General features: G+C 33.5%; 2 protein-coding genes across 3 annotated transcripts in view; both read right to left on the bottom strand.

Moving 5' to 3' along the window:
• LOC129001404 (uncharacterized) overlaps nt 1-22,330 on the bottom strand; it is a 45,655-nt gene extending 23,325 nt beyond the window's left edge. Inside the window, exon 1 of one of the 2 annotated variants that reach the window (XM_054428661.1) lies at nt 22,108-22,330. In XM_054428661.1, coding sequence (XP_054284636.1) covers nt 22,108-22,233 — 126 coding nt within the window. In that variant the 5' untranslated portion in view covers nt 22,234-22,330. The remainder of the gene's footprint in view (nt 1-22,107) is intronic. The other variant, XM_054428660.1, reaches the window with a different exon arrangement.
• Nucleotides 4,976-8,961, bottom strand: LOC129001405 (uncharacterized). The gene is made up of 3 exons (XM_054428662.1): nt 8,871-8,961; nt 6,446-6,688; nt 4,976-5,545 (listed from the first exon to the last, which is right to left on the bottom strand). Exons 1-3 carry the CDS (start codon nt 8,890-8,892, stop codon nt 5,337-5,339), a joined length of 474 nt encoding a protein of 157 aa, XP_054284637.1. The 5' UTR covers nt 8,893-8,961; the 3' UTR covers nt 4,976-5,336.
• Nucleotides 22,331-23,975: the final 1,645 nt, after the last annotated feature.

Here is a 23,975-nt window from a genome sequence, read left to right as displayed (position 1 = left end):
CTTCATTCGTCAACCTTGTCAAACGTGAGAGCGTTCCTATGTATGTCATGTGTTCATAGCTCACAATAGATGGACTCATAACATTACATAATAAGCACGAGTCACATAATATGTGTTCTAAAACATTTTACAGGGTACTGAACACGTAAACATAGAAGGTTCTGCACATGATAAAAGAATGAAGGCAGTTGATGTCATTTGATCTGCATTTGAAAAGGAATGCAATTCGTTCATTTCGTGACATGAATGTACAAACAAAAATTCAAATATTGACCCGATTGTCACCTGCAGAGCTACATCCCAGTCGGTGTGGTCTTTCATGTGATAATATCACTTTTCACATAACGTTCCGCTTTGGTAGTCAGGATAATGTCAGTTCACTTTCTTCTCCCAAGCTGGGAAACGTTGATCATTTAGACGGGTCTGAGAGTCAAAGTGATAGATGGGAGTGTGAGAGACCAAGCAAGAAATGTCAGAAATGATGAGTCAACTGGGTACTTTTTACAGGGAAGGAAAAGCGAATGTTCATAATTTCCGGAGAGGAAACATACTTGATTTTTTGATATTTCATCATCACAATCTCACTGCACTCGTATAGTTGACAGTATTCTAAGGAGGACTCAAGAGTCATATGGAGAGAAAGATACAATTTGTTGCGAAAAGAAAAGACTTTTAATTCAAAAAGTTGAGAAGCTTTAAAGATGAACTTTACTCTCTGAATTCTTTATCGTGATGACGCTAGTATAGTTTAAAACTATTGAACTGTTATGAATATTGAAGAATTGGTCTGTGTTGCTGGTTTTTGTACAAAAGCAATAACTTTTAGTAGTTGAAAGATTTTCCGTATTTAATCTTTTAAATATTAATGTCATGATGTTCTTAATTCTGTATCTGTATTCTTAACATTGTATCGTTTGAGTATGTTGACCATATACAATAAAAATACCAAGTCCTTTTTATTGTACATGACGCAGATGCTACTGCGGTAGGTAAAGTTTTCTGGAATGGTCTTAGCATTGGTTTTAGCACGAAAAGTCTTGTTATTATGCAAAATTTGAACGAACACCCATAAATGAAACCATGAAATCTAAAGAACGCCGAATGAAATCGTGGAGCCGAAAACCCTCGCAAAAAACATCTGCGGTTTAAAACCAGCGATTTAAAACCCCCTCATTCCGCATTCAAATCAAAGCCGTCTTGCAGGTTTGAGGTTATGTTCGTGGGACGCGGGAAGGTCAGATGACGTCACAGCTCGCCACCGCCTCGCAGATCACGTGGATACTTCACGGTCGTTGTTATACTATATCGCATACAGTTACACTATATTACCTGTCACTTCGCTACCGTATCATTAGCTAGATTGTGGGGCCTTGTTGTGATCGACGCTACACAGGTGAGAACAAGGAAAGAATACAGCGAGTTCTAGATATAGTTGGCAGTGATGTTTAAAAGGAGCTTCGGTTGGAAAGCTGTAATGTTTTAACACATCTATTATTGTAAATGACGGGTTTATCTTAGTGTATCCAAAAGATACTATGGCTTTTGTAATACCCAGCTACACCCCAAAGGGTTTCTGCCAATTAGATGATATTTTATGTATCATGAAAACAATATGACGGACTGTGTTTAGGATCGAATTACGAATTATCAAATTACGATTGGGCAAAACCTTTGAATTTCTAAATTATTCAAGTAGCAATACAATCTATTAGGTCCTTATACTGTACACAGTTTTTTTCAAAAGAAAAACTAGCTATAGCTGCGTAACTCAGCAAAGTCTTCTTAAGCTTGATAAGCTGGTTCAAAACCGGATGTTAGTACTATCTTATCACTGAACTGACCACTGGCTTGCCATGTGACTTGTGCCGTGACAACTGACAATTCTTGCCTTTAGCCACACGTAGCAGTAGGCCTATATGGTTTGTATAGTTGAAGTCAAAAATAAATTGATTCACAAATTATCCTTGATACAAATTCGAATCTCCTTACATCACCGTCTAACTCGAATGACAAATAAATTCCAAGAGAAAGGAGTAGAACTTACGTCACGAGGTTTCGCTGTTTGATGTTATCTTCGTATCTTGAAATAGAAAATTACCTCGGGCGATCTCGACATGATCGTAGCGATATGTCTGTGCTAAGTACTGCATTACTAAGTACTGACAGTTTCTAAGTAGTCTATTCGTACGTAGTTTATCTAAATCTGGGTGGGCATTAATTGCGCCAACTGACCCGAGTCAGGTAGTCGGATACTCCTGAATTCCGCCAACTACTCCAGGGAGCCACCTGATACGTTCCTTAACCAAGCCAAGTTGCGGCCGTCTTTGACTGTATAATTGAGTAGGTTAGGTTAGGATAGGTTAGGTTAGGATGACACGTAAACAAGGTCATTCCTTCTGCCGGAAACTTACCCATACCTCGCTTGAAATGGCGCAACTAAGGAACTCTTTTGCGCAATTAATGTACGGCCAGTCTATCTAATGAAAAGTAAAGTACATTCGGTCATATAAAGTACATGGGGTGTTTTAAGATAGCTTTAATTTTTAAAACTACATTTTACTTACGGACTCTTGACATCTTTAGGATCACTGACCTAAAATTAAACAGAGCTTATTAGTTCATTGGTACACAAAACGAAACAAAATTTAAAATGTGAAAAGTATAAATGCATAGTATATAGTTACAGTATTTGTGTAACCAGTGGGCAAAGGCAATTTGCACTCGTGTAACACATTATATTTTTCCTACAGTTATTATTAAGGATAGAAATAATTAGTTTTTCAAACACTAAACAGCACGTTTTAGGTTAGGTTAAATCCAAGCGTTGAACGAAATGGGAAACATTGGATTTAACTTAAACGTACTATTTCCTATACGTACTATATTCACATACTAAATAGTAATGCCTAGTACTTACATAGTTTTTTAAATTAGCTACGAAAGTCCATTGGCATAAAATAGGCCTAAACCGAATGTTTATAAATTAAAACTGAATGTTTCTGCTAGTTTTTAGAACCATCAGTAGACCTTAGACTTATCAGTAAAATTGGTATAATAATTTGATGATAACGCTATATCAAAGTAATAAATATGCTTAAAGGTTATCTAAGCAGCAAATGTTTTTTACCGTTGTAAGCAATATCATATCACGTATTAATATAAATTTTGTTTTAATATCGCAAAATATTTAGGGCACCAATTAACAGATTGGTTTGATAGCGTGATCTTTAAATAATCATTTGCGGACACCTTTCAATGGAAATTCTTTAGATAATAAATTATATACCAGTAAATATGTTTTCAACTCACATTATGCCTTTTTTATGTAAAAGATTAAGAAGTGAATTTGAGAATAAAGTTTACAAACACATAAATCATATTTACTAATCATTCTCTTCACTCTGGAATTAGTTCTCTAAACTCACACAAAAAGTAAATAAAATACGTTGATTTTTTTTCGGCACAGTAACAATTTTCTTTGTAACCCTTTTCCACTACAATAGTACATGAACTAATGAAAAGGGAAACGGAGAACTGGCCACCTCTGGCACTAATTCGCATATAGAAGTTTCGAAGTTTGGTTAGGTTAGGTTAGGTTAAAGGGCCACTTGTTATCGAGGGTCTTCTTATCAAGGTTCCACTGTATAAATATGACCCCTGATTTTTACGACCAGTGGCCGGGACCACTACACTCAATGAATAAATAAGGTCTTTGTTCATGGACGAATTTCAGTTACACAAAACTATTTACAAATTGACTCAAGTCAGGACTTAAACTAAACTAATCAATTTCTATCAAATGTGCAATTATTATGTAAATAGAAAGCCTTTGTAAAATTTTGTAAGTTTTAAAAAGATTGAAATGTTAAAATCTTTCTTCAATATATTAATTAAATCTTGTTTATATTGTAGCTAACATCGTAACGTGTACAGCGACACATTTTAATATGGTGATTAATAATTAATTATGCTAGGGATTAAATAATTGTTATTCATTGAAATAAAAGCTAAACCAGTTATTATTAGCGAATTTCCCTATAGGGAAGTAGCTATTACCGTAGGTCTCATGGTAACACTTAGGCCCGGGACCGATTAACTTTTTCATTTTGATGTCCCCAGAGGCTAAAAACACCATTCGTTCAAATTTTTATATATGTATATATATATATATATATATATGTGTCCGTGAACACGATAACTTGAGTAATTTTTATCCGATTTTGATGAAATTTGGTTTTAAGGTGTAAGGCGGGATAAACTTGAATGAGTTCGCGATCCAGCATGATCGGACCATGGGAACAGGGTTTTATGGGGTAAAAATTGGTTTTTCTCACTTTTGACCCTCAAAACACAAAATTTCCCAATTTTCCTCTAAACCTTCTTAAAGAGCTTAAAAAAACAAACAATTCAGTATATCAAAGTGTTTTTGTACGGTTATTGGTTACGGAGAAAACTAAAAAAAATTGTCAATTTAAAATTCCCATGTTATTCTTATGGAGAATATTGTAAAATGTTGTAGTTTGCTTGTTTATAGATATCTTTTGATCAAACTTGGCAAATATATTCATTTTATACTAAGCAATAATTATTTTACTTAAAACACACACTTTATTAGTTTCCTTGTAGCAGCAAACCTAGGTACTCGTTAAACCTAATGTTATTTAAATAGATCAATTGAAAATCAATTCAGCCAAATGGAAATTCGCTAAGACAGCAGGTTTGCTGCGGCGGGGGTATTTTTTTTTATGTTACAACTTTCAAAATGTAAAGAATTATTAATACTTCTTGATATCGGTATTTAACATATTATTCTAAATTAAATCGACTTGTATTTTTAGGTGAAGAGGGGTTAAATAAAGGACAAATCAGTAAGTAATAAATTTACAACATAAACATTCACATGGCCAATATATATACAATCACAATCTCTGGACCTAAAAAATCCAGATGTTTAAATATTCAATTGCCATTGAACAATGAATAATAAAGCGTAATTTATAATTGACTATTATATTTAATATAATATAAAATATTCACAGGCATTATATGAATCCTTTCACGGTAAACTCGTTATACAATATTTATACATAACATATTAATCGGATGTAGTTTTATTTCAATTCACAAACCAACAAAAATTTTTTGTGGAAATGAAAAATCGGTGTCATTTTTAACATAGCATTAAATTCCATTTGTACATCTTTAATCTTTGTTCGTGTTCAACGTGAAGTGTACAATGCAAAATTTTAGTTTTCAACACCATGCGTAAAGCAAATTCTACGTAGGGTAATTTATAATTTAATTTACGTAGTCAATTCTTTACTCGAATCATTCACTCAATCAACTTCTTCGTCACTTTTGTCTATCATCGCTTTAATATTTTTTATACAGTTGGCAGCGGTGGTGATCAAAATCATTATACTAGCAATGGTACAAGCAACAAGCACTTTACAGGATGTGCTGTAAAAAGCCCCCATCGGTTCTGGTGGGGCGATAGGAGGTGGTTCCAGCCTTTTTTGAGTCCACGTTTGACCATCATGTACATCTGGAACAATTAATTGTTTAATATAAAATGCAAAACAGTCAATAAACAAACTTACCACACAACATTTTACTTTCTAGTTTTATGTCTAAGACGCGAAAAATAAAGAAAAATTTAACAAAACACATTTTTGTTTCGGAAAAAGGTCCTTTCAAGCTCATAGAAACAGTTAACCAACAAAGTTGGTCACATAAACGCAGTTAGGTCCTCATCCTACTACTTGTAAAATCGGAATGATGGAAACCACTGAAGAAAGTAACTAACCCTAAAAAATGTACACAATTAAAAATGAGTGTAAACATTTCGGAATTTTCTTTATTTCCTGGGGACCAAAGCTTACCATAAATGCTTCTCTTAGAAGTGTTAGAACCTGGGACTAAACCTTGTCAGAATTTCAAAACCACAATATTCCCTTAAAATTCTATTCCCTCTCGAGGAAATAGACAAGGTATGAATGAGCTTTTAATTCATACATTCGGACCATCACATCGTTGAGAAACGCCTATAAAATATCTGCAAGTTATTTATAATCCCTAATTTTCATACATGGTGATAGCTAGATTATTGTCTCAAAACTGGCAAAGGATGATGGTGTCCAATGCAATTTTACACTTTCAAACAAAACATTGTCAACAATTACAAACTAACATCAATTTGATCTGTTCCGATTAATGATTTTAACCCCTCATAGGACACACTTTAACTTGATCTCCAGGATGAGACAGAATTTTTGAACCGAGGAAAATAATCGAACTGTGGGTTTTCCCAATGGATTAATGCGAACCTGCAATGTATCCAACACGGCGGCTAGTGTTTTCATCAATTTATTGACGTAGTTATATCCCGAAGAACGAAATTCTAATTTTACCTCACACTGACAACATGAGTTATTAATAGATTTACCACTCATCCCTCCTGTGTGCCCAGGGGCTCCAGCGTGTCTAGGGGATGGTTGATACACATGTCTATGAAATCTCCGCTTTTCTCTGTAGTCGTCCACCGGCTCTGACGTAGTCTCTCCTCCTCCCGACCCAAAGAGGAACTTGAGGATCTTCACAGTCACCCCTTCCTTGTTCTTCTTCGGCGTTTCTTCTTCTTCTTTCCCTTGGAAGAGAGCCCATATCATCTCATACTCGCGGGCCGGGTCTGCAAAGAGAATACTCGAGAATTGTCCATATGTATAAAAATAAAATGCATCCTCCTGTATAAATGTATATACCCCAAGTACAGATTTTCATCCTCATGGATCAGCTGAGGGCAAGTGATAATACTTTTCCTACAGTCACCCGACAAAGTAGGCTTCCTTGCACTACTTAGCAGACAAATTAGCTGATTACTTACTTTTGCACTATTTTTTGCCGCATTCCAGTGTTCCAAACAAGCGACACAAAACAGTGTACTGTTATTGGACACGTAATACGTGTACGGTTGAAAATTAGTTTGGCAACACTTAAAGATAATACGACTACGATCAGCTGGTGCAGTGTTTCCCATTTTGCTCAACACTTGGATTTAACCTAACCTAAAAACGTGTTGCATCATGTTTGAAAGACTAATTATTTATATGGAACTGTAGGAAAAACCTAATGTTTAACACGAGTGCAAAGTGCCTTTGCTGCTCTCGAGAAGATTTAATTACACAAATAACTATTCCAGTCTCTTTATTAACTAGAGTGCGTTATGATTTTTAATGGTTTACGGATTATTTATTCATTATTACATGTCCTTTGGGATTATAACCTAAAAGTAGCGTTTATAGCGTAATTGTAAGCGTGCTGGACTTCAGTGCGGGGGACGGGTTAGATTCCCGGCACATCCATAATATAGGATTGGACAGCTTTCCCTAAAGGTGTTTGAATACTTTCTCCTTTGAATCATCCTGTAGTGGACAACAAAAATGAAAAATATAGCTCAAGTTATAAGTTACGCTAAAATAGTAAAACAAAGTTTAATAGTCATCAGCTGACACAAATGTGAACCGATCATAAAATCCTCATCACAGGAGTTACTATATTTACAACGGAACTAGAAATCTACTTCCAGTAAGTCAATCATAATAAATACGTTTTGGGTCGTAATTAAAATTTTATGTCATATATGAATGTTTCATATAACTCTTTAAATACAGTTGGTTCCTGGTCAGAAGTACACTTATTGCACGCACTAAAATGTCTCTAACACCAAATAAGAACTTAAATTTAGTTTTGGCAAGAGAGAACATTTTATACTAGGCGAAACTTAAGAAATTGTTCATTGTCCTTTTTCTCTGTGGTAACTATTTTAAAACAGTCATCCAGTTATTTATTAGTAGATCAATTCAATTTCAGTCAGTTCATAGGTATACATTTTAAACCAACAATTAAGTAAAATGCAATATGTTTATATTTTCTAATTACTTATTAGTTACTTTTAAATTCAAATACAAATTTTAAGGTATGATCAATCTTTGTAGGTTAATTTGAATTTGTATCTGCATAGATTAAAAACAATTGTTAGTTGAATGAAAACATGTTTTAAATAATTCAAGGACGAGCTAAATATTGTTATCTGTCAGTCCTATATTACATATTTATTAAATTCCAATTTGACTTTTTGACCATATTAAATTAATTGGTTATCACAATCAACATGATAACATACATTCCTGTCTTGTTAGCTTTTAGTTTATATTATACGGTAGTCAAAATGGAAAACCTTTTAAAGAATCAATTATGTCGTTTTTCATATAGAAAATAATACTCATGTAAAAATTTTTTTCTAGTACTAGAAATATTTCAATTTTCTATCTCATTAAAAATCACATTACTCTGTTGCTAATTTTCATTACTCTTTTAACTGTTTTTTTAATAAGATATTTTAATTGTACGTGATAACATTGGACTGTTAGGTATTAATTTAATTACAGTACTCTTTAAACTGGTTTTCTTATGATTCATTATTTTTGCCGATCTTAATACACGTTTTTTTGTGTAGTTAACTCCTTGAACTGATCCTGTCACAGAAGGACTACATAATTTATTAGTCCAACTGTTATAGAATTATGTTACATTTGTACCCTCAACTGACATATTATAACCATTATTTTTACCAACCACACCTGATCATACCTAATAAAAATGTTTAGCAAACTAATATTTAAAATGTTTTTTGTTTTCATTTTAATACTTAATAGAGCACAAACATTTCAAAAATTACGTTGGTATTTGTCCATAAAAAAGGTAGGTAAATTCGTGATTTAATTAAACGGTGAAATCAGAAGTGCAAAAAAACATCGTAGGACTTTAAAGTAGTTGACTTTTAAATTACAACTAAAAACAAAAATACTCACCTTCTTCTCGCTCATAGTTCATCGTGACCAGGGTCAAATTTTGTCAAAACTTGTAAAACTTTGTAAAACTTAGCTTCGAAGAACATTCAGGCTAGATGAAAAATCAAATGATAAAAACTACATTTCTGATACTGTTATCACTTAAATACCAAATGGAACATTGTTTGAGATAAGAGTATAAAATACGCCAGTAGCGCAGGGCTTAGTTGATAACGTTATAGTTAATGAAAATGTAAACACCAATGGCAAAAATGTGTAAACATCAGGGAATAATAGGGTATTTGATAAATGTAAAATCTGTTGGAATTTCGCTTCAAAACCATGTTATTGATAGCGCACTTAAAAATTATCGGATGGCACTTAGGAGGGACCTTTTCAATAAAAATAAGGTTCTCCTAGCATATCTTTTCTATGTAGGGGGACATTCCAAATAATTTCTTTTCCTACAACTCAGTCACGGCGTTATAACGTGGCTAGGAGTTGTTAGAGATTTGCGGGTTTCGAACCCGTGACCTTCAGGACAGAAGTCTCGTGCTTATACCAGCTAAAAGATTTAATTATCTTTCTCAGTATCTTGCTTTTGACACTCGTAATTAGTTATATGAGGTTAATTATGAATTACCCTGTAAGTTTAGATTTTATTACATAAGGTAAAGCACCAGGTATGAGCATAGGGTAGCATAAGGTATAACATTATCCACTTTTTTTAGAACAAAGTTAATCCATCAGTCTGAAAATAAATCGTTAAAAATAACGATATTAACTTTCACTTGGCATAGGAAAATGAACTACAGGGTGTCCCATAAATCTCTACCAATATTTTAGGGCATTGTTCCTGAGTAAAAAACATATCTAAATATCATATTTAAATTGTCCGGAAGTCCTTACTGTAGTTACTCACACAGCCACCATTGTGTTTTTTTCACTTATTATTTTTTCTAAAAAGTTGCTAAAGATACAAAATTGATACTTTGCAAAAACATTTATTTAAACTAGACGAAATTACAAAAAAAATTATGATAATTTTCAAATTCATATAAAAAAAATGGTGGCCAATCAAAACTTTTTTGTAAAATCAACGGTTTTTGTGTTATTTAAGAAACATAATTTTAAATAGCGGCCATTTTGTTTTATCAATTTGAAGAATTGTGTTATAATTTTTGTGCAGCTTTTCCTAGTTGTCATAAATGTTTGTGCACAGTTTCAGTTTCGTACCATAAACCACTTTTTAGAAAAAAAAAACAATGTAAAAAACAAAATGGAGGCTGTGTGAGTAACTAGGGAACTCTGGACAATTTAAATGTGCTATTTAGATCAGGAACAATGCTCTAAAATATTGGTAGAGAGTTCCAGGGCACCCTGTACAGATTTTACAAAACTGAATAAAAGCATTACATTATTGATCAGTTTTGACCTAAGTTGTTTAGATCCAACATCTACATTTGAACATAGACAGCAAATAATTTGAATACAATTAAATACAAACTTGCTTACATAACAAATCAAAAAGTTTAAACAAATCAACAAATCGTAATTAACGCAATCAAGATTAAAAATCTTGATTGCCAACAACGATGTAATGTAAGTAATTTCCAACCAGAAGGAAAGGTGAAAGTAAAAGTCTATAAATTAATGACACTAATAATTGATATAATAATAAGTACTAATTTAGGGTCTTAGGGAGGAGGTTGATAATAGTGTGTACACAATAATGGTAAGAAATCGGCAATCATTGATGTACAAATTACGATTACAGAATGTATACTGTAGATATTTTTATGGTCTTTTTTTGACACAGCAGATGCTTATTATGTTTCCTAACCTAATTTCCCATTTTAATTTGCAAATAACGATTCTATAATATACGGTAGAGTTACGTAACATACCGTTCCGATAATAGTGACATTATATTACCGTTACACAAAAATACTATACTAATTCCCAACTATTACAGCAAAGTTTCCAATAGTAAACAGAACTTAAGACATATTTGCTACTACTATACATAGCGTAACTTTACACAACGTAATATAGAGGTTTGCAAGAGTGACCGTCACGAACTCAAATGCGACCATCACGTAGAAGACGAAAAGATCTGGTTCTTTTGAGCTTCGTTTGTTCGAAAGTCAGAAATGACAATTTAATTTGTTGTGTAATGTTGAATTTAAGAATATAATCATAGATTAAAGAGTAAAAAAGGTCTACTATGATATAATCTAACCGGTTACTGTTTATAAGACGCCAACATTTAAACAATTATTATATTTATATATCATATTTTATTGGACAAAATTATAAAATTGTACTAAACAGTCCCAAACAGTTGTAAAAAATACTAGTGAAGCCCTATTATATTTTGTTGCTTAAATCCACTAACAATTGTATCATCATGTATCGTGTTTTGTTCATTATAAGACAATTTATCCAAATATAACCTGCAAATTTATTACTTTCCCAAATTTCCTTCCTTAGATCTTCGTCGATCGATGTAAAAATCAACCACGACATTGTTAGATCGGTTTAAACTATTAACAGTTTAAAATGATGTACTTACCTGTCTTTAAGCTCATTACCCACTTTTATAAAGCAATTCACTGTTAAAATAATTCCGAAAGAACCAGTTTAAGCTAAATAGTTACAGCTTGCACTCAAAACGAATCAGGCCAAAACACGGATCCTCTTTGGGACTTTAGACTGACAAAGATAAGTTGATAAGAAGAGTAATGTAGTCCTATCATCGGTTATCTTCAAGGTCAAGTAACGGGAACCAAATATAACCTTTACCTTGGGCCTTAAATGTCCTCTTGAAGGACAACTACTATCAGAAGCTCAACTTGCAACGCGCCACCTGCCTTCCGTGGTCGAACTTGGAACTAAAGCAATCTTTAGATTCGATTTCTATTTAACGTCCTCAGGGTTTCCTTCAAAGTTATATAGGTACTGATACGTTTCTCCAAAATTTTCTGATTGAGTTTGAGTTGCAAAGTCATACAGGATCTGAGTATTACGATATAATTGACTATTTTGCTGTTTGAGATCCAAACTAGCTTGAGGTTCTTAGATTAATGGTGTTAAAGAACGTGTTTTTGAAATATTGGTTGGATTATTACAATTTCCTGAAAGATCTGAACCCCAAATTTTGTCCCGAGTGCTATTCGAAATACCATACCATACATTAGGAAAAGGTTATTCGTTAGATTTAAAGTAATCTCACTTTGATTTTAAAATAAAAAACTACTATCTACAAAACTAATAAAAAGATAATAACTGATTCACAACACCAATGGTTGACCAATTATAAAACAAACTGCTAAAAAATTACTGGTTCCCTCTAAAAACTGACTTAGGGAAGACGTTATCCAGAAACAACAATTCGAGCAACTTGTACTTTCGGAGGCGGATCGAAATCGATTAAAACTGGCGATCCACTTTCTCTAGGCGGAAGAGAAAGGTTGCAATGTGTACAAGTATGTAGTACGGTGGTAATATGCAGGTGTATAATAACAAGTCCGGAAACATATTCCGGAACATCGGTATTACGTAATTCTTGTGCTTTCGTTGAAGAACTCAAAATTATTTTGAAAGTCATGAAATTAAAAAATCCTCTATTAGTAACATGAAAGATTTTCACAACATTGCTACGCAAGCAAAATTTTCAAATTAGTCACTTTTCAAAATTACAATCTAACTGCATTGTTTGAATTGTGTATTTAAAAAAGTTAATTAAAATGTGAAATCTTGCTTTGCCAAAAGTCGATTGCAGAGCATAATTTTAGAATATCAATATTGTATCAATTAACTAATTAACTAGTAATTTTAAACTCAAATTCCCAATTGAAAGGTGAAAGGAAATGTGAAGCAACATAAGCCTACTTCAAAAGTAACAACTATCAAAAAAACGTTTAATAAGTTAAACCAATAGTAAAAAAAAATAGTCAGCCATCATTATGACTAGTAACACCAATGAAATTTGGAAATTACAGTTCCTTAAGTACCACACAACTTTCTCACGACGGTTTCAGGGTAAAATAAAAATACAATACTGTTCTAAATACGGTAGTAACTCCGACGAAAGTTAGTGTACAAAACATAACAAAAAACTAGTCGCGACGATTCAAAATTTCAATTCCAAATTACAACTAAACGTGGAATTGACAGTATTCGTTGACATATACTCGTACGAACGTTACCACTTGCACGCTTTCTAACAAGTTCCGTTAACTCCGGTGAAACCACAAACCAGTTCTAGCTATTATTGGTTTAAGTAATTGACACAAGGTTAATTGTGGTGTCCAAACTTTAAACTGTTCTTATGGCCCAGTTAGAAGTGTGTAATTTTGATCCGGAACTGTACTTTGGAATGGAACGTTTCCGATCAAAACAAGAAGGTATTGGCATAAAATTATTTACTTATAAGATTTTTTTTTAAGAAAAGGAACCGGATCAACAATCATCTACAAAAATTAAAAAACCGTAGTTTGCACAGTGACATTGTTTTAATTTAAGTGAATCAGAACATTATTTTTCCATTACATTTATAGACTATGTTTACAAAGATGCAGTTTATTCTAAAAAGTCTCCACACTTAAAATACTTGAAATAAAATAAACGTCTGGAAAATTTACGTAAACTGAAACTACGTCTATAGTTAGTTACAAAACTGCAACTAGTGTTTTATAAGGAACATATGTTTAAAAAAAGGTGGATATCCTTGGAAATTAGAGTTTAATTTGTAAATGGCCTGATAAGACTATCAAATTCTAACATGAAATTCACAATATACACAAGTATCTATTTACTTACGTAAAGACGTAAAATGCTTGAAAGTTCACATTACCAACCTGAAAAAAAACAAATACATTATTGTTATGCAGGGAACTAAATAAATTAGCACTAATTTCGCTCGATTACAAAAATTATTGGTTTCAGTAAATATTATATTTTGTCCCAATACAAAATGTTGACAGTTATATGGATCACAAATTATGAAATAAATAGACAAGCCTATTCAATAAATTAAATTTGGGGCCGTAAATATCAGTAATACGACACTGAATTTTGTATAGGAAGTTTTCAAGCTGATCACTGGTTATGCAAGAGGTTATTAAATTTGATGGCTGGATACACTGACTACTAGCATTGACTATATAACACTACTATTAGTGTTATATAGTCAATGCTACTAGTAGTCTACTAGTAGTCTCCGTATACTCCGTAGTCCGTGTTATTGTTTGGCTCCTCCCTGTTGCTCGAATCCGAAAATTAACTTTAGTTCACTATCTGCACCACTATTTCATAGCTATAAAAATAATAATTTACTTATATTAAAACGTTTATTTTATGAAAACAAATTAGATATTCATTTTTGGTTCATTATTCAAAGGTTCTTTTGTTATTTGCAAAAAGCTTATACAAACCATAACTTCCCTGTTTTGTAATCTAAAAATAGTCAAAAATGTTTAATGTTTTTTTTTTATAAATGCCACGTCTACTAAACGTACTCACAATTCTATCCCGCACAAAATCAAAGACGACTAAACGCGTGTCGAACATGTAACGTCAACCAAACATAACCTATACAAAGTCAAAGACAACCGAACACAGCTGACTGAACAGCTGTCAACACAAGTCACATTGTTGTATGTTTATGGCAGTTTCGGTCTGTTTGACAGTCTTGTTGTCGACCAACGACGAACCAACAGATTGCCGAGCAAGTAGCACACTCTCTACCAACTGACCGACAAGAGGTTTTTGAGGTGTGGTGATTGTTCTGCCAGAAAATCGTTTACGTTTTTAGGAGTGTCCAGTTATTTTTGTTGGTTTTGTCGCTTACAGGGCGACCTTGTAAAAAGTGATCTCCGTTGTAGAAAGTTATAACATAGGCGCTGCGACAAAGAGTAACCAAATTTGCTGCCATGTATAGGCCTGGACGGTTAAAATGACATTTAACGAACCAGTTTATATTGTTTCAGTTAGCTATACACTTTCATCTTTAATACACAATCAAAATAGTTTGGAAATATATAATTTATTTATGAAGGGAGGGAACGGGTTCAAAATATTTCGAAGCTTATCGACTGATTTACTTAGGTCAACAGACATATTTCGTACAAAATTAAGTTTTTATTAATAGTCAGTTAAACACTTTTTATGTATTAACGGAAACCTAATATTTTTCCAATTCGCTAAACAACATAAAAACTATCACAAGTATTTGTACAACGTACTCTTGGGTAGAAACAGACCATGAACACAATCCAAAACATACTATAGAGCATATTTATAGAGCAAAAACATACTAAACAGCTAAGTCGAAATTGTGAAGAATCGGGAGAAATATAGAAACGTCTTGGCAAATTTATCTTGGACCATCAAAACATGTTGCCTACAATATGTCAATATTTGATGTTAAACGATGTGTTAAATAGTTTCCACTTGTTGTTCGAACTTTGGATATTTACTCCAATAGTCACTCAGATTCTAAGATAATGAATAATGGCTTACTTTCCTTTGAGTCCCACGGTTATTTTAAGATGAGAAACTCATTGATGAATCATTGTTTGGACCTGGAATATCTGTGTAGAATCGGATTACCATTTGAAGGCTTCCGACTAACAATTATAATAAAGGCTTCAACAAGAACTCAAACAACTCAAGCAAGATTGTTTTGTAATTATTTTATTGCAACAGAAACTACATAAAATCTCTTAACAAATTTAAGTCAAAAGTTAGTTAATTTCATATTGAGATATCTATAAATTCTGGGGAAGGAATACTTTATTAGTCTACAAGTCATTTTCAGCATTGACTTATAAGACACCTCAACTTATCCCTTTTAAAATTAGAATCCTGTTTTGGTTTTCATTACAAAAAAGTTTATGATTGAGTATACTGATGACGACTAACTATGAATACGTGGGTTGTTTGTTAAAAGAGGTTTCTTAGGATGACATATGTACAGGGAAGTATTTTAATATTTAGAAGGTTAAGAATTACACTCTAGATCTTGTTGAGTTATAAATTTATAATAATAATAATGGCACATACAACTACAGTGACAGGATAAAAACAGCGTGTAACTTTTTTAGCTTTTCACAGTTCCCATATTTTTACATAGCTACAGCTCAAACCAATTAACAGACTTTAATGCGAACATTGAAATATTAGCTTTTTCCACAAAAAATAAAATTCACATATTTATTGAGCATAAACTTAAAGTTCAATGACATAATGCAATAATCTTCTGAACAACCACTGCATTTTTCGAAAGCAAATTGGACTTTCGAGAAAGTATTGTTAAGCAAAGACGAATGGACCTTGTTTCCTTTGGAATCGTCTAATGATCTAGAAGAATCGTGCTCGTCATGGTAATTCACTTGTCTTTGAGAAGAGTTGTTCGTCTTTGTTCTACGGTCTTTGAAAAAAAAAACATACTACAGAGGCAAAAGTGATTATGGTCACGTGACGAAATTAAGCTTGGAAACTTGACTATCATAACCCAAGTTTACATTCTTACTGTCTGTAACTATTCAGTTGTCAATCTTTCCCAGGAGTACGTAGCGTAGATTGCCTGACGTTATGGTCGAGGAGAGTAATGGCTGAGACTCCAAATTGCTCCTGCGGCAGGGCTCCAACAGAGAATAAAAAGAGAGGCTATTGTCCTTTTCATCTTCATCATCCTTTGTCTCCCTCCGTCCCATTCTTCAACCTTTGCAGGATCCTCTGATCCTTTGAAGGAGATTTTCTCTCTTTTGGTGATCAAAACAGGCCCTCAGGCAATGTCATTTTCCTCAATGATTTTGAGGAATGTCTTTTGTTGCAAAGAGCTACAAAGTTGGCATTTTTGTAGGTGTATTCAATTTTGGAGCATAGAAGTTTTGGTAATCGATATTTTTAGTTGACGTTACCCTAATTCTAGATGTTCTGACGTGCAAGAAAATGTTAAACAAAATAACTGGCAAAATAATTTCAATTTGTTTCGTTTATAAATTTATATTCATCTCGTTCTTATCAGAAAAATTAATGTAGTTTTTTTCAACATGTTATAAAAATAAATATTAAAGAAAAACTGTTTATTTCTGTAACAGTTATAGTCAGATGCTTAGTACTAAATCGTTTATTTTAAAGACTTAGAGCGGCAATTTAAATATGTCCATTCCGCTTTATTTATATATTTGACAGGGTCCTTCAAACATCCTGAATAGAAAACGTTTTCCTGAATGCACAAAAATAAAAAAAAACCTCAAAACAAGTGTTTTTTTAGAAACGAAACGAGATCTTTAACTCACAAATGAACGATCTGATGCATTTAACAGATAACGTAGAATAAGAATTCAAACTATCTTTCTCCTAAAGAATTTAACCACTTCAAATTTTGATATGGCTTGCAATATGAATTATTTTAATTTTCAGACGATGCAGTGCGGGGATTTTAACGCTGGGAAAACTGAAGTCGGCCAGGTAAAACCCATACAGTATTACATTAACTTTTATTTACCTTATCTTGGATCCTTCGATATTTATACTGTCTTTTGTGCTACAAGTTAAGAGAAATATATCTTTGCTTTGTCTGGATAAATAAATAGCATTCACTTTAATTCCTTACTCGCCTGAGCAAAAAACGTCTTAATAATACATACAAAAAGTTTCAAGGAGTCTCCTGAAATTTATTTAAATATAGGACTCTTACAGTTTTAGAGAAATTTGAAACCGACCGCACCAAAAAACGACTTGGGATCTTTCTGAAACAGTTACTACATTGCTGGATTATTTTACAAAGATAAAACACATTAACTGGTTAAATTGGTTGACATAAAGTTCAGTAATTGAGGAAGTGTACAAACATTGTTCTGGCATTTCATACGGGTGTAAAGGAATTTCACGGGATCACTTTCACCGTGAAATTCTCTTACTGAGTTGACCGTTGCCGTTATAGTTTTGTGGACGATTAAATTCCACGGGCGCTACAGCATTTTAGAAAGTCTCCCTTCGGGGGGAACACGTTGGCCATGTACTAACTTCGTTTGTAAATAACCAAGTCTCTTTTAGACTGTGAAAATCTAAAATATTTTTCTACCAATATTTGTATGGAATTCGGTTTACAGATTTAAAATCTTTTTATAATTAGATCCAACCAATAAATATTTCTTATGATAAGTGTTATGAAAAATAAGGGGGTTGTCTTATTAAAAAACAGAATATTTTGATAACTACTTATTGATATTTAATGTTTTTAAAAAATGAAATGATTTTACGAGAAACCTATTTGAGGTGAGTTGTATTACCTAAGATTAACTTGAATATGTGAATAAATCATCGAAAGGATTTCCTCGGACGTGTTAAATTTGGGCGGGCATTAATTGCGTTAACTGACCTGAGTCAGGTATTCCTGAATTGCGCCAACTACTCCAGAAAGCCACCCGATACGTTCATTAACTGCACCAAGTGGCGGCCCTCTTTGACTGTATAATTGAGTAGGTTAGGTTAGGATGACACGTTAAACAAGGACTTAGGTGAAAATTAACAATTATCAACAACAATTATCTTTTATGTAATAAAGATTTATGGTGTGTTTATATTGGTCAAATAACAATTGTAGATATTTACTAACAGGTGGTACGAATTCCTTCTGATGGCAAATCAACACTACCAAACTTGGGCTTGGCGCAACTAAGTAACATTTTTGGACCCTTTGAGGGCTTGGCGCAATTAAGGAACGGCTTGGCGCAATTAAGGAACTCTTTGGCGCAATTAAGGAACTCTTTGGCACAATTAAGGAACTCTGGTGCAACTGATGCACGACCTTAAATTTCACAGGCAAAAAGCAGTTTTTGTAATACAACAGTACACTTCTTTACGACTGAAGTAAAGGTCCCGAAAACCATATTTTTATTGATAGTTGCTTTCATAAAATAAATTCTAATGTTGCCTCTACTTAGGGTAATTTAACCAAGACAACCTTTGATATACATGTATGCTAATTCACAGTATTTTATATTCACTCTCACATATCTCCTGGTTCTCTTCCCATGTAAAATCGGATGTTACAGAACCTTAATGTCCTTAATTGTCAACCATCTCGGATATTTTCATTACCTCTTACGCCAAGCGGAAATTGGTTAGGATGTCCTAACTTCCATCGCGCAATGCCCTAATTGACCATAAAATTTAACAACTTTTACTTGTTATAGTTTCCTTAGCAAGCTGTTAAAATGTAGCATTTTCGAGGGAAGCCAAAAAGTTGAAGATTTTACACAATGTGTAAAATGGTTGCTGAAAAGAATTTATATGTCATATTCGTGTTTCCTTACCGTACAAGCATCCTAAAATAAAATTGATGCATCTATACATGGTATATTTAGTAATTCGTGATATCGCCTGAAAGGCCAAGAGCAGTCACATATCACATCCTACACATCAAATAAATGGCAACCTTTCGACACTTTGTGGAGGGGTTTAAAATAATATAAATACTGTGCGTGGTACATCTAGGATTGTATGTATTAAATAAACTTACCGTTGAATAACTACAAGTCCATAAAAAAATATATGTGGATGCTTGACATTTATTTACATTTTTACTGAAATTTTTTGTTATGTCGTAAATATGAAAAAATACAGAATTATCAACCATGGAGCAAATCATGGCGTTTTTTTCATTAAATGCTGTTAAAATTAGTCAGTTAATAAAATGGGATTTAGATAAGTTTTCATTTAGGCTACAGTATCGTTTTTTCTAATAGGTTTTCATTTGTTGTATAGTTTTTCTAGCATAGTTTGATTTATCAGATAACATCGGCTACTATTACAGGAGAAATTCAATATAATTGAGAAGAAATTTGTTATAAAATCAGGATTAACACAGATAATTAGTTTAAAAACACTTGTTATCGTATTATAAGAAACCGGAGATAGCCCAAAAGCCCAACCATTGTACAATAGCCTTTCTAAAATAAAATATTTTTTTAAAACACAGAATTCAAAATAACGGTTCAAAAAGAAATATATCAAAAAGTCACAGGAAATTAGACTTGTAAATAAATCGTAGAGAGCTGAAAGTTGTTTCATTAGTCTTATCTTTGTATTGTAGTTTCAAAAGAATCGCCGGACGGACAGCAGTTTCACCACAAACGCTAACTCCATTAGCCAGAGAGTGATAATGGATATGTAAGTACATGGGGAGTTACACAGTCTTATCTGTTGGCAGATCTTGGCTTGATGAGGAGTTGTTGAAAACAGGAGTAAATTTCAAATTATTTTGCATTTATTTTTGAACTACTTGGACACAGAAGTATACATCCACGCTATAAGTGAAATGGGCCAGCTGTTAAAGCCAGCAGAAAAGAGTTCAATATAGTTACTGGGTTTATTTTCTTTTAAGTGTTTGGTACTGTAATAGTTGTACAAATATTACCAATTATACTACCAAAATATCTAATTTCAAACCATACAATTTAAAAAATTTTAAAGCAAAAATTAAGTTTGGGGTGGTTAAATATCGGAGCCACAGAAAACATACTACAGTAGTATGTTTTCTGTGTTGGAGCGTACGAAGAAAAACGGTACATGTATATTAAATATACATGTATATCAATATACATGTAATATACATATAATATACATGTATATTAAAGCAACACTGTGTAAACGGCTCAATTGAGTTATGTTTGTAGCTATGTTTTTTAACCTATTTTATGAAAGCATTTTAGCACTAAACAAACCAATAAGTATATAATTTAATTTAGTAGGCAAAATACCATTAAGTCGCATCATCAAAATATCCTTGAAGCCATACTATTGTAAACAATTATGCAACCCCTCTTAAGGTAAAAATATGTTACATGAAAGTTTAAAACAAAACGCGATTTGTACATACAATGATTTTACGAGATATTTCTATCGTACGAAATTCCTAAACCCCAATAACGCCATTGTATGTTTTTTATTTCAGTATAAACCCACATTCTTCGAGTCCAGTCAAGCTAAGGGTTTCTGCGGTTTCCTCCTACCCCCCCCCCTTAGACACCACCCCTAAAAGAACAGGTCAGGGCTGCGGCTACACAGGTGCTCGGAGACAACAAAACAACCTGTGACAAAAAACATCCCCTTCAAATTCCAACCCCTGAAAACGTCCTTGTGCCTCTATGTTCCTTTAGTTGTAAATGATTACTGATTTATTGTAGACGTTTTATTGAATATCGTCTTTGTGCTTACTACTAGCATAAACAATGTTTAAATAGTAAACTTTAAAATTAACCTCAGTATATGGGCTACAGCTTTCACCCACTTGTTCAGTAGCCCCCTCCTTGGTTGTTGATTCATTCTTCCCCTTCTTACACATCCCACCTGTTTTCAACAATGGACAAAGACTTCTTGTTGAAAGTCCAAAAGTGCTAGTGCGGTCAAAACTACTGTAGGTTAAAGTGATTTTTGATGGCCTAACTTAATTTGTACAACAATAAAATTCTTGTTGATAACCAAAATCGCTCATTTCAATAAGGATTTTGATTGGTGTTTCATTCTCATTACACTCTATGTATGTCGATTACATGAGTATTAAAATGTATCTAATATGAACGAGAACTAATGCTTGGTTTTCCAGTAACGCCGATAAGTGGGTGAAGGCCTTGAAGCAACCATGCTACAATGATTATTGTTTATTGTTTGTTATGTCGTAAATTGTAAAAAATAAATATATCTTTTAATTGGTGGTGTCTTAGTGTGACTGATATGGAGTACAATTTATACAGAAGTTCAAACAAACTGGTAGGCCTACATAATTAAACGTAAAGAAGACGGGCAGCTGCTGAAGGAAAAGTTATGATACCTCTATTGAAATGTCGAGATTCGGAATTTTGAAAGCCACGGTTGGGAATTAATATTTCAGGAAATATTTTGATTTACTCTCAGAGAAGTTGTGTTTATATTACTTCTCCGTGATTTACTCACAAACGTGAGACGTATTATGGGAGTTTCCCAGTCGGTTTAGAAATTGATTAGAGGAAACATGTATGTTTTTAAACAAGTAATCGTTTCTAAGGCTTGGGAATCCCACAGACGTTGGCACTGTAACTTCTACAACTTAATCAGGAATCAGGGTTTCCCGAAATCCATATTCAGATTGATGTTCTTGATGAATCCCGCGATATTCTTCCAAGAATAGTCAGGCATCAAAGTAAAATTCACGCTACCAAAAGTAATGCGGTTCATACCGCTCCAACATGAAATCCTGGCTTACCTTGATATTGGATCTCTTGACTTCAATGTGCATCCAGTTATCCGTGCTGAAGGCTATAGCCAACATAGCGGTGGCTATGATAGCCGTGATGGTGGCTAAAGATAATGTTACTGCGGAGCACGGCATTTCGAGGCACAAACGAACAAGAACAAACAAATACACTGTCAAATCACTGTCCCATGTCGGTCCTTCCACTACGGAATTCCACTGAGAACTCTTGGTCTTGGACGGCTCTCTCTTTCCTCCCCTCCAGCGAAGAACCTGTTGGAATTCAGCAGTTGGAGGGGGAGTACGAGTTAAGACAGGTATCGTATCGCCTGGAAATTGGAAAAGGTTCACGCAATACATCAGTGTGTAGATGCTGGCATCGTTATGTTGAAGGCGCTGTCTATATATTATTATTAAAAGGCAAACACGATTTTTGTCCACAGGACTCCACCCTGGTTTTTCAACCGATTTTGTTAGTTTACGGCTCATTTGAAAGATATTGAGTAGATGTCATATAAGAAAGTTCCAATGTTATCATTTTTTGTTTACATAGTTTTAAGCTATTTCTTTAACAAAATTTTTATTGTTCATGTTCTAATGAAAACAAATAATATTTTCCTACAGTCAACCGACGAAGTGGGCTTCCTTGTACAGATTATAGTACAGAAAGCCCAACTTTGGCGCACACCAGTATTCCAACCAAACAACACAAAACAGCGTGCTTTTATTATGCCGGTAATCCGCGTGCGATTGAAAATAAGTTTAACACTATGATCAGCTGGTGCAGCGTTTCCCATTTCGTTCAATCTTTGGATTTAACCTGACCTAAATACGTGTTGTACAATATGCTTGAAAGACTAATTATTTATTTGATTTAGTAACTGTAGGAAAATAATGTGTAACACAAGCGTAACAAACTGCTTTTGCTGCACTCACTTTGGACACAGCAAGTAGTAGGCCTTCAATCCTGTATGAATCGCAGCATATTTTGAAATCAGAGCATATTTCCAGTGGGCGACAGTGGCGCCGGACTTACTGGGGGGCCTGGGGGTTATTCATACCCCCATCAAAAAGGGGGGTCTGAGCCCCCCCCGGAAATTTTTGGATAAATTTAAGTGAAAATCACACATTTCTACGTATATTTTAGTGAATTTTTAGATCAGGCTATATTTGCTTGTAAATAGTCTCTTGGGCCAAAATCATACATAGCTCAATACTCTAAAATATTTACATAATGTTATTTTAAATTCCTATAGATTTAAAATGTGAATCATAAAAAAAAAATGCCGGCACCACCCATAGTCACTGGGCGACACTTTTGTCGCCCAGTTAACATGTTATTTTATGCCCTGATTTTGATTAGTATTTCATAAACCCTCACATCTGGGTGCTCTGATGTCGACTAATTTTTTCCTCTTATCTTAGGGTTAAAATGTGGTCTAGGCGTTTTTAGTGATAACAGTGGACAAGCAATAAATACCTTGTTTTAAAGTTGGTTTGATTAAATTAAATGAACTATTTAGGTAGCATCAAATAACCATGCTCTCCATACAAAAAAACAACCTAAAATTGTCTTAAGCAAATTTCTATGGGTGGTAGATGATAACTCCAAAAAAAAAGCAAAAATTCCTAGCTAATCTTTCTTCCTAGCTAAAGAAAGATTATTTTTAAGGTAGGCTACGTATTGATGTTCAGTGTGTGTATAATGAACATACATGTCTATTATAATTTCTTGCTACTTAACAAAATTTTAATGTCATGGTTTAATATATTCCATTGCAATCAATGAAATGCAGTTTTCTTCTTATTACATATGGTTTACCAGGTGAATACCACCACCACCATGGTAAAACGGTTACCAGCTATTTCACCTTCACTAG

This window comes from Macrosteles quadrilineatus, unplaced genomic scaffold, assembly GCF_028750875.1.
Source record: "Macrosteles quadrilineatus isolate MER2022 unplaced genomic scaffold, UCM_ALF_1.0 Scaffold_8__2_contigs__length_117827958, whole genome shotgun sequence".
Lineage (NCBI taxonomy): Eukaryota > Metazoa > Arthropoda > Insecta > Hemiptera > Cicadellidae > Macrosteles > Macrosteles quadrilineatus.
This window is presented reverse-complemented; position numbering and strand designations above follow the sequence as displayed.

Bases quoted from the DNA above. Each gene is read 5' to 3' on its own strand.
- LOC129001405 (XM_054428662.1), bottom strand. From the start codon at position 8,892: ATGAACTATGAGCGAGAAGAAG. The intron at 6,689-8,870 runs GTGAGTATTTTT...TTCTCTTTGCAG, and splicing joins GAACTATGAGCGAGAAGAAG to ACCCGGCCCGCGAGTATGAG. The intron at 5,546-6,445 runs GTAAATCTATTA...TAATTGTTCCAG, and splicing joins GCACACAGGAGGGATGAGTG to ATGTACATGATGGTCAAACG.